The 15,793-nt window shown below is 38.6% G+C and overlaps 1 protein-coding gene across 2 annotated transcripts in view; it reads right to left on the bottom strand.

Annotated features, from left to right (window-relative positions):
- The window catches only part of MTMR7 (myotubularin related protein 7), a 41,808-nt gene that overhangs the window by 14,869 nt on the left and 11,146 nt on the right, over nt 1-15,793 (bottom strand). For both annotated transcript variants that reach the window (XM_077177487.1, XM_054632749.2), the window contains 6 exons: nt 15,202-15,324; nt 13,468-13,630; nt 10,219-10,376; nt 8,450-8,578; nt 5,544-5,678; nt 603-735 (listed from right to left, as the gene is read on the bottom strand). In XM_077177487.1, the coding sequence (XP_077033602.1) occupies nt 603-735; nt 5,544-5,678; nt 8,450-8,578; nt 10,219-10,376; nt 13,468-13,630; nt 15,202-15,324 (841 nt within the window). The remainder of the gene's footprint in view (nt 1-602; nt 736-5,543; nt 5,679-8,449; nt 8,579-10,218; nt 10,377-13,467; nt 13,631-15,201; nt 15,325-15,793) is intronic.

Genomic DNA, 15,793 nt, shown 5'->3' with positions numbered 1-15,793 from the left:
AAATACTGTTACCTATTTATAAAGCAAATGGTAGTAATTTCCATGGGATATTGAAGATGATGAATTGTTACATTCATTGTCTGTAAATTTCATTACTAGACCTGATGGGATATGTTCTATGCAGGGCATGAATAAGTTTCTGTTAAAATTCACAGTCTAAAATGCTCAACTACCTTATATGAAAATCCCACCATAGTTTTTCTGAGCTTTAAAAAAAATCAGCTGGTATTTTCCACTAGCCTCGAAGTCAGCAATAAGGGATTTTTTTTTATTTCACCATTGAAATGTAAATTTCAAAAAAAGACAGAGTAGCAGTAAGGTGTACAGAATTAAAATTAATTTTGTCATTAAATGATATCTGGATTTCAGCCAGGAAACAAGGTCTTTTCACAATTAAGAAATCACCAACCAGTATTTGCCATGATGCTCCATTGCACAAGCCCCATTAGCCAGCAGACAGCTGCATACAGCTGCAATAGATAAAAATTGCTTTCCATACTATTTTTCTCTGCTGCTGATTACAGAGCAGTTATTCTGCCTTCTTTGACAGAAGGATCAATTATTTTCCTCTAGTTCCCAATGAAGTTCCCAATGAATATTACCTTCAAGCATCTTCTGCAGACTATTTCTCATAACATGGATGTTCTCAATGCCTATGAATTGAAACTTGATGTTGGAGTAGTTGTCTTCATTTTCATAGCCCTTCCCTGCTGCTCTGTTTGCCATTGCATTGAGCTGAAAAACATAGGGAAAACTGGGTGAAAACCAGTAGCAGAATCTTTTCAAAACAAACCTTGTGGTCAACAGCAATAAATAATAAATCAGAGCAGTTTAAGCCAGTCACAAATAGGAAGCATTTGCCACAATGTCAACACAAGGGGCTCTGAATTGGGGATCTGTTCACAGCCCATTGCAGGGCGCTGGGCTGCTGAGTCTCTGATGTCCCTTTGAGTGAAACTTCATTCGGGAGATTAAAAACACAACCCTCATGGCTTAGGCAGGATTCCCCTGCAGGAGCATAAAGGTTTTGATTTAAAGGGCAGTTCTGGTTTTATGTTGGATCAGCATCCTGTTTGCCAGCAGAACCCAGGAGGTGGCAGTGTCTCATCTGCCATGCCACTGGCTCAGAGCCTGTGCACACTCTAGTATCGCCCAATTTACTGTAAATTACTGCTCAAACCATCCAGAAGCTGATGCAGCTTACTTCTTTGAAGCTTGCAATGATGAACAGGGAGCTGGAGTCGTTTTTCCTTATTTTATAGTAACTTGGTAAGGCTACAAAATATTTGAATTGACAACATTACCACAAAAATTTCCACCTGCAATGCACAGCTATCAAAGGAGTTGCTGTGCTTTGGCAAAAATACTTTCAGCTGGAAGTTGAAGTTTTGTCTCCAAATCTGTTACTTGCTTCCTGGCATGGGAAAGTGACTAAATATTTCTTTAGTTCAGTTTTCTCAAGCACAAAATTAAGGCTGTGGTTAATGTTTATTTTCCATCCTGTTAGAACCCTTGAGTGGGAAGGAAAACTATCTGCCAAGCTCCTTATGCCAAATTTTGATATTTGGGCTGAAAAATAAAGCTGATAAAATGAATTATGTACTTCTACTTTTTTATATAAGTCTTTTAAACTAAATTATTCTTTTATTAAGTATCTATCTACTTTTTTTCTAAATTTCCTTTAGCAAAATCTCACTGTGCAATGGAAAAAAAATTATCTTTTTGAATAAAGTCCATGCTTTTCTGTGAAATTCATGCTGTAGTGCTGGGGGTCTTCCAAGTTCCCAAGAAATATGAAGGCTCTGAGAGTGACAAAGCAGCTCAAGTGGCAGAACCTCCATGCCTCCAAGCACAACTAACAGCTTCTGCTCAGGAAAGATTTAAGGAATAAATAATAAAGGATTTAGACTTCATTGGGCATCAATTCGACAAAAAGTGGCTCATCTTCATTTCAGTGAGAGCCAATGCTCATGAAAGAGTAAAAAAAGTCTCTCTTAGGCATTGCCTAGGGGACAAGAGGCTGTGCAGATAACTCTGTCTCCAGTTTATTTCCCAATATGCAGGCAGTACTATTGATTCACTGCTTCTGTGGTCACATCTGACAGTCACAATGATATATTTCAGTGCTTAGCTAATGGCATCATGGGATATACAAGAATGTCTCATTTTCTGACCTCTTCTACCCCAAAAACACATACTCCCAATATTCAATTTTAATTTGGAGCCAACACACACAATTGAGGATTGATTGTCTGATGCTGGCTTTCCTCAAACCAAGATGAACAAGCCCAGCTTTTTGACATTATATGTCAAAAGCGGTTTCCAAGGACCAAACCTGATATCTTAACTTTCAAAGGAAAGAGCTAAAAAGCTACATTTATGGACCACCATTAGGAATTGAAGCATTGCATGAATTTCATGACACAACAGAAGGAACTACACTCTGGATAGGAACCTGGGCAAAAATCCAACATTTTTGATTTATACAAATCTTGGGCAAAATTTCTTTTAACTTGTAGTATGCAATTCAGGAAAGAGCAGGAACAAAGAAACTCCATTCTTGTCTATCACCAGCAGTCTGCTGATGTTTTGCCTATCAATGGACAATAAAAAAAACATACAGCCTGTGAACAGCATGTCAGCTAAGGACAGAGTCCTCTGTGTGACTTGCTACAAAGATATAAATTATCTGCTGAATCCTAATCTTTCTCTTTTGAAGTTGACATCAGTGTTCTTGTATAAACAAAATGAGGCAATCTCTCTCTGCAGCAGCCTATAGCTTCAGGAAGAAAGATCTGTACAGATGAGTCTCAGCCACAACAAACCCCTGAAACCTAAATGAAAAACATCTATGCTCTAACTTAACCCAGTACTCAGCACATAAATACCATTAACTGTTCCTGCAGCAGAGCAATCTTATCACAAATATCCTTTCTTAAAGGGCAATCTGAAATGGCACTCTTTGAAAGTAAATAAATATAAGGTTAAATTTGCAAGGCTTTCTAACACTCATTTATTTTAAATACTGTCAGTTGCCAAACTTTGCAGCTGCCACAATATTTACTAACAAGTTTTCCACATCATCTACCAAAATTCCATCTGCTGCTCTTAAAGTAGGGGTTGTGAAGCTATCTAAATTGTGCATGTCCTTGATTAATCTCAGTGAATATGAGGATACAGCCTGTAAAGGTAGAAACCCTCACTTGCAAGATTTCCTGGCATTTTCTGTAATCTGGAGGATAACCAAATCCAGTCTTGTTATAATGTGTTTTGTCATAAACACTAAGTCTACATTAGCTTCTTCTGTGATTACATAGAGAAATGAAGTGGCTAAAGTAAATTTGTATTTGGTGATCCTGATATACTCAAATGAAGTGGAAGCAAAGCTTTCTTCCACAGACAAATCTTTTGTTTTGAAAATTATCAAGTGCAATGAGGGAAGAGCACTTGGGAATACTGAATTGAAGGATCCATCAACATTCATGATATTTATAAGAGGCTGGTTCTTATGAGAAATGAGGCAAACAGCTTTTTAACTGCCTACAGTTAAAATGGAATGGAATGGAAAGCCTTCCACCACTCTGGATATCTTATCTTTACATTTGTTAAAGGTTCCCTGAGGAATGCCAGGAAGCACTTCCACTGATACCTATCCATTGCTATATGCTCTACATTTATAAATGCATTTTCAGGTGCAAAATTGTAACAAGGCTGTATTTGGCATCTGGCATCACAGGAGCTTTGTAGATCTGTCTATTTTTGCTGCACAGAGAGTGGTAGGAATCTGGTATACATATTTCTTTAAATTAAAACCTTTTTTTTTTTTTTTTACAAAACAGTTAAGTGAAAACAGTCTTCCTCTCCTGACTAGCTCCTGAAGAAGCCAGCATTGCTGGAAATATGCTGGCATTCATGGCTAAGTGAGCCTAATTCAGTCTCTCCACACCCTCCACAAAGTTTGGGCTTTTTTCACTGCACACAGAAGGTGTCTCAAAGTAATTTACCAGAAAAAAAAAATATTAAAGGATGGCTCCTTCCTGGTACTACCTGGTAAAACATTATTAATAATCAAGTCAGTAAGTCATTGGCAATAAACCAACTGCCTTAAATAGGGAAGAGTAGCAATGCCATCAGACAGGAAACAAGCTATAACTATTATTACACATAGAAAACTGTAAAACAAGCATTATTTAGGCAGCTAGGTCTGTACTTCATGTCTAATGCCCTTTCTGAACACAATGGTACCAATCCTTTCCTAGTGCTCATCCCAGTTCACTTGCTTCAGGACCACAAGTAAGCTGGTGGCATCCTTGTGTTCCCAACAAAACAGGGGGAACTGAAGGTAAAAGTAGTTACCAGATTACACAGCCCTTGGTGTGACTTGGGTTATGAGACATGCCAAGGCCCTCATTGCCTCCCATTAGAGCTGTGAGCACCCACAGCACCTTCCCACCAATGCTCATGCCTTCAGTCACCAGCCATGCAGGTTCCTTGTAGCTGCTCCAGCTCTGCCACGTTTGCCCTTCCTCACTCCATTTCTCATGGTTCTCAGTTTTACTCACCTTGCCCTTGCCCCTCTGTCTTCTGATATCAGGATAATGAAATAGCTTCCTTGTTCCTTTTCCTCAAACATTTATTCTCCTTTTTTTTTCTTTTTCCCATGCTATAGATAATCCTATACCTACAAGGGATTGTGTGGAGGTTTGCCTCTTTAGTTTCTGTTCTTCAGAGACTTTGGTAACTTCAAGAGGAAAGTTGCTGATAGTATTAGAAAGAACATATCCGTACTCTCACCTCCAGATACTGAAGCCTAACTAGTCTTTATCACCTTGAGCTGTTTGCTAGCATGACAATTTTGACACACAGATTTCTTAGCTTCCAACCTCTTCTACATCATTATTGAGTTTCTATATTTCCCCATACCATATTTTTTTCCTAGAGCTTTTTTCTTGTCCAGAGGTTTTTATTCAATTATAGATATGGCATCTGATGTCACTTTTTATCATATTTCATCATATTTTTATCATATTTTATCATATTTCAAAACCACCAAAGTGCTGGAGATATTTAAAGGTCTTTTCCATTCCTGTGATCTCAGTGACTTGTCTTTCTTTAGCCTTATTGCAGGGGTCATTGGAATTTTCTCACTTCCAGGAGAAATCATTCATAGAGAATTATAGTATATGCAGTCAGAGGTTTGCAACATTACAAACAATTCCTCATCAGAAATATACTTACTTGATAGCTCCTTTGTGTGTGTAAACAGTCACAACTACACGTTATTTACTTTCCTGTGTCTTGACATTTTGCTAAGAAAAGGGAAAGGTTCAGTGTAAAGGAGAAAATTCTCCCAGAGATAATAATGTGGTCAAGTTCCTAATGAAGATTCCCCTGATAAATCCTCATGTACCTGTGGAGTTAGACAGGTGCAACTAAGATCAGAAGTGACTTGGTCAGCCCCTCAGGTTGTGTTCAGGTCAGGTTCCCTAATGGATCCAGCCCAGACTCAGTCTTGCCATGTGCAAGAAATGTAATGTACTTACTTTGGGCCGAGTGTCAACAACGTAGATGAAATCACTGCCTGGATTGGCTTTTCTGATGGCCTGGAGCATCTGCTCATCCTCAAGGCATCGAGCACTAAAGCCAGATAAAGGCTGGCTGCTTCTACATATGGAGGCCTGCAGAAATGAAGACAAAAAAACCTTACAGAATTATAAAGTAGATATTATTTAGCATCCAGAAGCATTTACAAAACCAGATCATTAAATGCCTGCATAAATGTACAATTACATGAGAAAGGCAGAATGGTAAAATTAATAAATGCATTATTTTTAATTACATGTTAATAAATACATTATTTTTTTAAAAGGCAAGGAAGCATTAAAACAATACAACCTCATTGGCCCAAGTCTAATCTTGAATCTGAATTTTAAGCTATTTTAAGTATTGTATTTCCCTAATGTGGAATAACTCCAGAAAGGGGATATCTTGAGGATGAGTACAGCCTTGAAATCATGAGAACATTGATATAACATAAAGAATAGGTCCTTTTGTACTCACACCAGGTACCAGACTGATTACAGCCAACCTACACCGGTGCCTGCTTTACTAAACAGTGTGACAGCATGAGTCCAGGAAACAAAAATGTATGACATGCAACCAGATCACCAATGATGGGGTATTTTTAGCACTGCCTTAGGAAAAAGACCTCACTGCATAAGAAGTGGGTCAGGTAGCCTCACTCCTGGAGCACTTGTATTAAGCAGGGCTACTGAAGGAGGCAAGAGAGTTTCTCCACAGATCCATCAAGATCACCTTCATTCCAGATGAAACCAGGAAAGAAGAAACAAAATGGGAAATAGGTGGGCAGGGAGATTTTTATTTTTTGCTAGGCAGAGGACAGCTAGATTTATAGAAGGCAAGGGGATAATATGCACACTTTCTAAGCACTGAACACAAGCGTGAAGAGAATCTGCCTACTGAAGGTCACAACCTCTGCTGGCTATCCTGCAGATTATTTATTACTGTGAGAAAGGACATGCTTTTTTTAGTCACATCTTTGAACTATCAGTAGTTACTCAGTAAAGTGTGGGTCTTTAAGAGGGAAACCCAGAATTGTGCGAGACCCTGTTCATACTTTATTAATGGTTTTTCAAACAGGATCTTGTTATTTAGAGTTTAGTCTTCTGATCAGCACATATTCCAGTGATTTATTACATGCTATTGCATAACTGAACAGATAGTTCCAGACTTTGATCTTATCATATTCACACAGATTGTGTAAGATGCAGAGGTGTCACATCACCACTGAATTTGTCAGGATGAAGGAGCTGTGTGAAAGTTCTGTCTATGAAGGACTGAATGTGTGGTACCTGTCTCCTCTGCATGCAGCAGGCTCTTCCCAACAGCTGATAAATCTTACCCCTTTCCTGCCCATTACTCTATTTACTGCCAACCTCCAAACTCACAAGGAGGTATTTCCTCCAAAACTGCATTTCCTAGCTCTTTTAACTATAAAGGTTCCAGGAGCAAACACAGTACTTCAGATCCTGGTACTTTGAACATTAACCCAAACTTCAACCACAGCAGGGAAACCATTCAGGCTGAAACATGGAACTCATCCAAGATGAATTACTATATATTAATGGTCATCTACCTGACCCTGAAACCTTTTCTTTCGCTGAGGTTTGGAAATGTCCAAGTGCTTTGAATCCTAGATATCTATATTTGGACATAGTTGATCATGCAAAGTGATTAACTCTGAAAAAAATTAATGTGAAAAAAAAGTTTTTAAAATATTTAATTTATACAGAGATTGTATTTACTCTTTAAATCTTCCTATTCTCCACTTCATTGTAAAATTCACAGATCTTTATGGAAGCAATGCTCTGATGAAATACAGGGTAAAGGAGTAAAAATAATGTCTCATTCCTTTTTTCTGAAGCTTAAAACTAATATAAGGGCTGCTGTAAAGGCAAGACTTCCATGCAAATTGTAGCTTATGATTTCTGCTTGTGACATTCTGCAGAAATATGTCCCAGCATGTGTGGCAAATGCTACAGAAACCCTGTAAGCCCAGACTAGCTCTGTCTCTTGGAAGGTCCTGACCACTCCCCAACTCTAGGGAAGACCTCTCAGTGCCACTCTGAACTGAAGCAGGAGTCACACAGATCCTTTGAGAGTACAAAGGGGACACCATTCTCCAAAGTGGTAATGACAGATGAGCTAAGGCAGTCCCTAAGGGGCTGGAACACAAATGTAAAAACACCCAGTTTGGGGATTCTTCAGTCCAAGGATCTCCTTTCTCACCTCAGCTGCCAGAAACAGAAATACAAGTAGTCTAGGTACAGGTTTTTTTCCCAAATGGTTATAGACAAGTGAAGCAGTTCCTTGCCCCTTTGCTATGGAGAGGGGAAGGTGGAACTCCTCACTTGCAGACAAGGAGAATCTCTTCAGCAAAACCACAACAACTCTCAGCCAAAATTTAGTAGCTATTATAGCCATCCTTTCTGTGTCTTTTCAAAGATCTTTTCTTGAAAAGCTGCTCCTGATTCTCTAACTGATGCAAGCATAATTTCTGACTTTCTTGACTTCCTCAACTTGCTCTCAGGCTACCAGATGCAAAATTGTTCTGTTCTCCTCCCAATCAGCTACTAAGCTGCCTGCTACTGGCCTTTGATGCTTTGTCACCCGTGTGTCAGGGCCTCTTGTACTATTCCACTTCCTTGTGATACAGGGATCACCTATTTTTTGTGTTAGCTGGATGATGAAACTGGGTTTAAATGTCTGCATTAAATGTCTATTAATGAACTAATCACACTAACCAGCATACACTAATATTTTTTTAAATTAAATAAACACCGATTTTGTCTTGCAAAACCTTACTAGAAGAATTATGAGGCCAAGGCCAAAATAAGCAAACACTTTGAGGTTAGAAATTCACACTTACATTGTTGCCCTTGCAGTAGTAGGAAAGAGCTGGGAAACGCCTTCGGCTGCGAAATTTGGAACTCCCCACTATGATGTGTGCAGTTGCAGACTTTGGTACATAGACTTCTGTAGGATAGGAGTCACAGACCTGTGAAAGGAAACTCTGTTTGTTTGGTCTGCAAAGTACAAGTAGCATTAGCCATTTCCACAGCAAAAACAAAATACCAAGGAACTCAAACCTCAGGGAATAGTCTGTTATTATTGTATACATATCACTGCTGTTCCTCAAAACATTATTTTGAAGCTGGAAAGTGTTAATCCTAACTTACAGATGGAAAAACTGAAGCAAAAGGGTTGAAGGGATGTATTTCCAAGTGTTAATTCATGTCTTGTTGAGAACAGACAGGTTTAACACACATTTGTCCCAGAAAGGATTTATTGTTCCATTTACCAAGGTTGCATTTACATCTGCAGTATCCTCTGTAGCAGAATTTGGGAGTAAGGATGGGAGTGGGTGAAGTTCTCAAATACTCTGCTAGGAGGGGACAATAATGGGAGGGCTATAATAATATAGCCAAATAATAATAGAGCCAATTTGGCTCTATAATAATAGAGCCAATATAATAATAATTTTTCAGAAAATTTTATAATAAAAAAAAATAGCGACATGTTGACAAGAAATTAAGCTACATGAAATGAGGCTACCAAAAGCCCTGACAATGCCAAACACTTCTGAGAGGAACCTGATAAGCCTGCAAAAAAAGCCCCAAATTACCTCTGAAGACAAGTGAGACCACAGATGGAATCCTGTTTTTACCCCCTTTTCCTGATATTGTCTGTAGCATTCTGACTGGGGTCAGAGGGATATTCAGTATCTCCCTTTGACTTTCTGAGATGACTAAAGCACTAAGGATGGCCAGGAAAAAATTATTTTCTGAGTCAAGAGATATGTAATGAAAGAGAAAGGAAAGGAAGGGCTTGTGGTTACAGTTGTTGCTGTGGTGAACTGGATTTTATTCATCATGACATTTTTTCTACACTTTATCTTAAAAGAGATCATACTTTTTTTTCCACTCATTTTAACAAAAAGAAAACAAACCCTGATAGCACATTCAGTCTTCTCTGAGAATATCACAGTCCTTCCTTAACATGGATATGTTCCAGCAACAGAACCAATGGAGTGCATGGACAAACTTCCTTCAAAAATGTCTTGGTTATTATTTTTCACAATTAATTAACATTAAAAGTTCTTCAATCGTACAAGACTGAATGAGGAAGGACAGCAGGCAGCTAGGAAGATTTACGACCACAAGATCACTGTGAAAATCACTGACAGCCAATCACAGATGCTTCAAAAGGAGTGTGGGAACAGCCAGTGAGGAAAAAATATTGCCAAGCTCACTATCTGGAACATTTTTTAAATTTTTTTTTCTTAAAATGACTACATAGTAATTTTACATAGCCCTACATATCAAGGAAACTCTTATTCACACACATAACCTTAGGTATGACTTAAACTTCTTCCCAGGCAGCTGAACTCTAACATTTAAAACACAGTGGACATACTTTCTGCTCTTCATTTCCACATCTGTTAAATGAAGATCCATCCTTTCTCTCACTTTCTGTGTGCCATGTTATGCGAAGTAGTAGAGCAACTGCACTTTACTACGTGTGTGTACAGCACTGAGCACAAGGAGATACTGCCACTAAGCACTATGGTGGTCCTCAGTCAGGCTGCTGATTGGTTCTACTGACTGCCTCTGTGACAGAAAAATCACAACAACTTACTCCATAGTCTCTGTTTACATCACTAATCTGCCAATAGCTGTTTGGAACACCCATCCTGTTATATTCTTCATTGAGGTCCACAAGCTTCCACCCTTGCTCTCGTTCTTCTTTATCCAATTTTGGATTGAAGGAGAAGCAGTACAGCTCTTCATATTTCACTGGGAAAAGAAATAAGCAAAGAAACAGAAAGGGTAAATTACTTCAGATTTCTCACCCTGAAATCACACTTCAAAACCAGAACTTGGCATGGACCTTGATGCAGTTTCCTTTCAAAGAACACACTTTGCTTTACAAAAGCACATATCCTGCTTTATATCTACTGTCAAGTAAACTTTGAAAGTACATGCTTTTTTGTTATTTGTATATGTTCCAATGTATGTGCCTTAAGAGAAGTGCTACTTAAAATGTACTGTTCTGCTAGTCTTCAGTAGATTAGTAAAAACTTTCCCCAGCACAAAGACAAAATGTCAGCAATATGCTTTCATCCAAAGAAAACTAAAGCCAGTGCCAGAGTAAGCACTTGTTCTTCAAAAGAATTTGCTATCTAGAGGTAGTTTAGAAGTCCGTTTATTAATGTAACATCTATCCCATGGCAAAGAAAAAAGATATGAACAATGGTCTTTGCAGCACATTCTTTCAAAAATAAAAACCAAAAACTCAGTAGTCATTTCCCTAATTAGGAAGGTTTCCAATAGATCATAGTTTTGTGGACTGCAAAATTCAGTCCTTGAATTAATAGCAAATACATTCAAGATGCACATGATGTAACAGCATAAAAGAAGCGTGTGCTACATGAAATATTTAATCATCACCAGGAAGCAGCTATGCCACCTGTCCCCCTCGATCAGGTGCCATATATGAAAGTTTGGTGGTGCTGGAGTTTTTAAACTTTTTTTAGGAGTATGTCTGCATTTAATTAATCGTAATCCTGGTGACCAGTGGCAGCCAGACACCACTGCCATTGAATCCCAGCTGCTACAGGGATGTTCATGTTAACTCTGTCAGGAACATACTGAAAATCAACAAAGTCTTGAGTAGGGAGAAAAAAGAGAATGATTTCCACATCTTGCAGCAGTTTAAACTCCTTCTGTATTCTCTAATTTCAAACTTCTGGCATGGCACACATTAGGAAGACAATCTGGTTTATTTCTCACATGTTACCCTAAAGTTTTAGCCCAATCCATAAATCCAAGCTGAGCTTTTGGTAGCAATTTGAGCTCCTGTTTTCACTGCTTTGTTGTCAGAAGCATCTGGATTTTCTTTCCAATGGACCTGTTGTTCACAGGCACAAGGAAAAAAATCTACCTATGTATGCAGGTTACTTATGGCTGAAGTCTGCCTCAACATTATAATTATTATCACATGATGGTATCTGCACATAGTAACAAAAATGTTCAAGTATTAGTAGTCAGTGCTTAACCACATATTTGCCAGTATTTATAGGACCTTTCCCAATCTTTCAGTAATTTTGCCATAAATATCTGCAATCCTGCTATTAAACATGGAGTATCTGATGGTCAGCTTGTTTTACAAAATGGCTTAATTAATCAAAAAGGCCAAATGCAGCTGACAGCTTGACTTTATTAAAATTCTAGCAAAAATAAAATTAAGCATAATCTTCACCTTTACTGTAACTAGAATATCAGATAGCATGGAACATGTTAAACTGGTATGCAACGTGAGCTTCTCTCAGAACTGAATGAAAATAACAGAGCAGAGAATGTAAAATAGAGCTTGAATAGGTCAAATTATCTGCTCATGGAGTAAAAAGCACCTTCTAATGCTGAGTAACCATATTATCCAAAGGAAGAACAGCTTCATGCCCTGACAAAATGACAGGGAAGAGCACAGTCAGGTACAAATGACTCAGCTTGAATCAGAGCCTTCTAATTTTGAGTAGGTAGGCAAGATCTTATCCTGTCTCAAATCATGATCAGATCGTTTGCTGGAGAAGGAAAACTGCTGTGCAGCTAAACCATGCAAAGAGCTAATTCTACAGGGCTGTTACTGCATCTTCTTAACTCAGACCTTCTTGTCCACTGCAGTCAGTCGCTGAACTTGTATTCAGGGTCCTCAGCTACTCTTCCTTTCATCATTCTGGTGCATAGCAGCACACACACCTCCTCCTACCTCCAAGAAAAAGGATTACAGTATCACCTGTCTTCCAGCATACATGAACAGGTACTTGCAGCTGAGGTGCCTGGAATGAGTCCAGATTTTCATCAGCAGAACCACTGATGGAATTTTTCTAATTGTTTTAAATTTCTCTGATTACTTTCACCCTGCATCACCTAGCTTACCAAGTCACTTCTGCTATGCTTAGGAGGTACTACTGCTACTATTAGTACTTTCTAAAGCTCAGTAGCTGTGCTGGTCGACTGTGCAGTTTTTGAGCCCTCTATACAGTAGATAAAATTGGTATTCTCCTAACAAGAAAAAAATTAAATCCAGTTGTTGTCAGCTTTGTAAATACTGTAATGGATAATTTCTTTGCATACTGTTAAAATAATAATAAAGGACCAAAGCTGGTGTTATATTTATAAAGTCATAGTTTAAAATAAACAATCCAGAAGTTTTGTCAGTTTGGTCTTAGGAGAGCATAGTGCAGAGAGGAGCTATAATGTAGGCAACAAATGTTGGGCTTTGATGCAACATTTGGTTTTTCATTGAAAAGGGGAAAGGTTTCAAAAAGATCTTGAACTGAATTCAGAAACACACAGGGCATATTCAAAATGTAGGTAATAATAGGCCAAAACACAGGCAGCCCAGTGAAATAAAACCAGTACTTGCTGCTAAACCTTTCACTGATTTTAAGGAATTTCTGCACAGCACAAAACTTCAAAATGGAAACCTTGACAGGACCACTAAATGTATTGTAAAGTTTTTGTTATAAGAGGGACATGAAAGTTACCTGAATTTAGAATATTCTCCTACATTTACATTTACACAAGTCATCCAGCAAATGAGTTGCACACAATATATCTTTATAATATATTTCATGGCCCATGATGCTCTAGAGTATTATTTTAAATAGAAGTTCATGTCATACTTTATGGAGTAAACTACTTGTTATAATGAGCTTTCTTCATTGATCTACAAATTATGATATCAATATTTCTCTCACAACACATCTCTATTGAAACTTTTTTTCTTAACCTGCAAAGGACAAAGATGCACAGATACATTTCTTCCATTAAATTCTCCCTCCTCAGGATGAAGGCTGATTTTTGTGCTGTTTTCTTCCCATACCTGGCCGAGCCAGACGTATCAGGGATATGTAAACGTCATGGCAGTCTCGTTCCTGAGGGATCACCAGATGGATCACCTGGAAGTTCTTGCAGCGGATCAGTAAGGGGCAACCAGTGGCAGTGGTGGCTTGCTTCTCAATAGAGGAAATTTGGCTGTGGAGAACCTGAGGGGAATTGAAAAGAGTGATGCTAGTCAAATCTTTAAGAAGAAAAGCAATTATTTATAATGATGTGCCAGAGCAGGCACAGAGGTTCCACTACTCTTTCAGAAAACCCTCATGCTCCTCCTCTTGTAGTTTGGTTATATCTCCAGCTTCAGGCTCAAGCAGCTTGATACATCACCTGCAGACAAAGAGGCATTTCTGGAGTGTTTCAGCTGCTCAAACATCAGCCTGCTCACGTTATCCAAAGCTTTTTTTTGTTTGCTTTAGTGTAAACTAGTGGTTGTCAAAGCTCTTTTCATCTATTTGCACGGGGAAAAGATGAGCCAGCATCAGTTACATAAGGCTAAAATATTGTGCCTCCTCATGGGTAGAACAGTAATGTTGATTTAATTTAAAATACTGCATCAAATGAGATGAAGCATTACAATGAAAATCTGGTCAGGAATAGTGGGATCAAAGGAAGATGGAGAAGGGGTGCATAATTAAGTTACATAAAAGACTCTCCAATGTATGACCCCAAGCAACAGCTGTACCTATATGTGTACATGTGTGCTGGTTTTGGCTGGGGCAGAGTTAATTTCCTTCACAGTGGCTGCCATGGGGCTGTGTTCTGGATTTGCACTGAACAAACACAGGGTTGATCATATAGAGATGGCTTTGTTATTGCTTACACAGAGCCAAGGCCAACTGCAATGCTGGCCAGGAAACTGAGAGTGACAGGGGCTGGGAGGAGGCACAGCCAGGACAGGTGACCCCAACTGACCAAAGGGATATTCCAGACCCTGTGACACCATGCTCAGTGTGTGAAGTGGAAGGAGGCAGGAAGCAGGGCACATTTGGAGTGATGACATTCACCTTCCCAAGTCACTGTTACATGTGATGAGCTCTGTTCTCCTGGAGATGGCTCAGCACCTGCCTACCCATGGGAAGCAGTGAATTTGCTCCTTGGTTTGATTTGCCTGTCTGTGTGGCTTTTGCTTTCCTAATTAAACTCTTTTTATCTTAACCCATTTTCTACCTTTTACTCTTTAGCTTCTCTCCCTGATTCCGCTGGTTGGCAGCAGAGTGGCTGCATGGGGCTTGGTCAATGGCTGGGGTTAAAAAACAAGAAAAGGCAATATATCTTGTCAATCAATCAAAACAGCTATTTCAAATTACTACTTTATTAAAAGAGATAAAGTATTAAACAAAAAAAAATCACTGACTCAACCCTACCAGTAAAGGAGAAGGCCAAGAATTGACAGAAGCAAGGAAATAGTTCATATTCAAGGCATTTCTCCTCAGTTCTTCCTGGATGATAGGAGCAACAGTGCAGTTTACAGCAGCTGTTCCTCAGTCAATCACATCTGGTATTCATACAGTGAAGGCCCTTCTCTTCCTCTTACTATACTGTAATATCTAGAATCCACTGAAAATGTTTGAAAATTGCTAGGCTAGATCTTTGCATGGCCTCATAAAAGCATCCATAAGAAGTAATTAACTATTTTTAAAGTGTTTTGGAAGTAATTTTCAAATTACCATCAGTGAAGTGCCATGCACTTAGAGCTAACTGAAATAATAAAAATTCATACCCAGGTTTCTTTGCGGGTTTCAGAACCATTCTCCACAAATATGACATGGGTAGCTGTTAAATACAAGGTTCCCACCACAGCTCTTCTTGAAGATAAACGATCAAGTAACCTAACATTTTCCACCTATACAAAAAAGTGACAGAGGAAAAAGAAAGAAATAATTAGGCTATGACAGAAAGCTCAGTAGTGAGAGCTCAATGTTCACATTTTGTCTATTACAAAGTTCTTTTCAGCACAACATTAAATATCAAAAAAGTATAACTATATGAGATAATGTGATTATGTGATTTATTTCCAGATCTTCCTTAATTTTCCTTTTCTCCCTTCTCTAGTGGTACCTCTGTATCCAAAAACCTGTTACTTAACACTTCCAAAGACAATTTCTCAGTTGAGTTCTTCCTTGTGATCTCATCTTACCAAAACCCTGTGGCAGCAAGGCAAGGCCTGTCTTTCAGTTATACTCTTGCTCCATTCAAGCCATTCCAGCTAAATTAAAATAAAATAATAATAATAAGTAGGAGATAATACTGGTAGAGTGTCTTTCTTCAATGGGTCTCAATAAGGCAAATTTTCTCCCATGCAAATCTCTGTT

This window comes from Agelaius phoeniceus, chromosome 4 (assembly GCF_051311805.1).
Source record: "Agelaius phoeniceus isolate bAgePho1 chromosome 4, bAgePho1.hap1, whole genome shotgun sequence".
In the NCBI taxonomy this organism is placed as follows: domain Eukaryota; kingdom Metazoa; phylum Chordata; class Aves; order Passeriformes; family Icteridae; genus Agelaius; species Agelaius phoeniceus.
The sequence above is the reverse complement of the archived record's forward strand: the minus strand, read 5'-3'. Positions and strand labels throughout refer to the sequence as shown.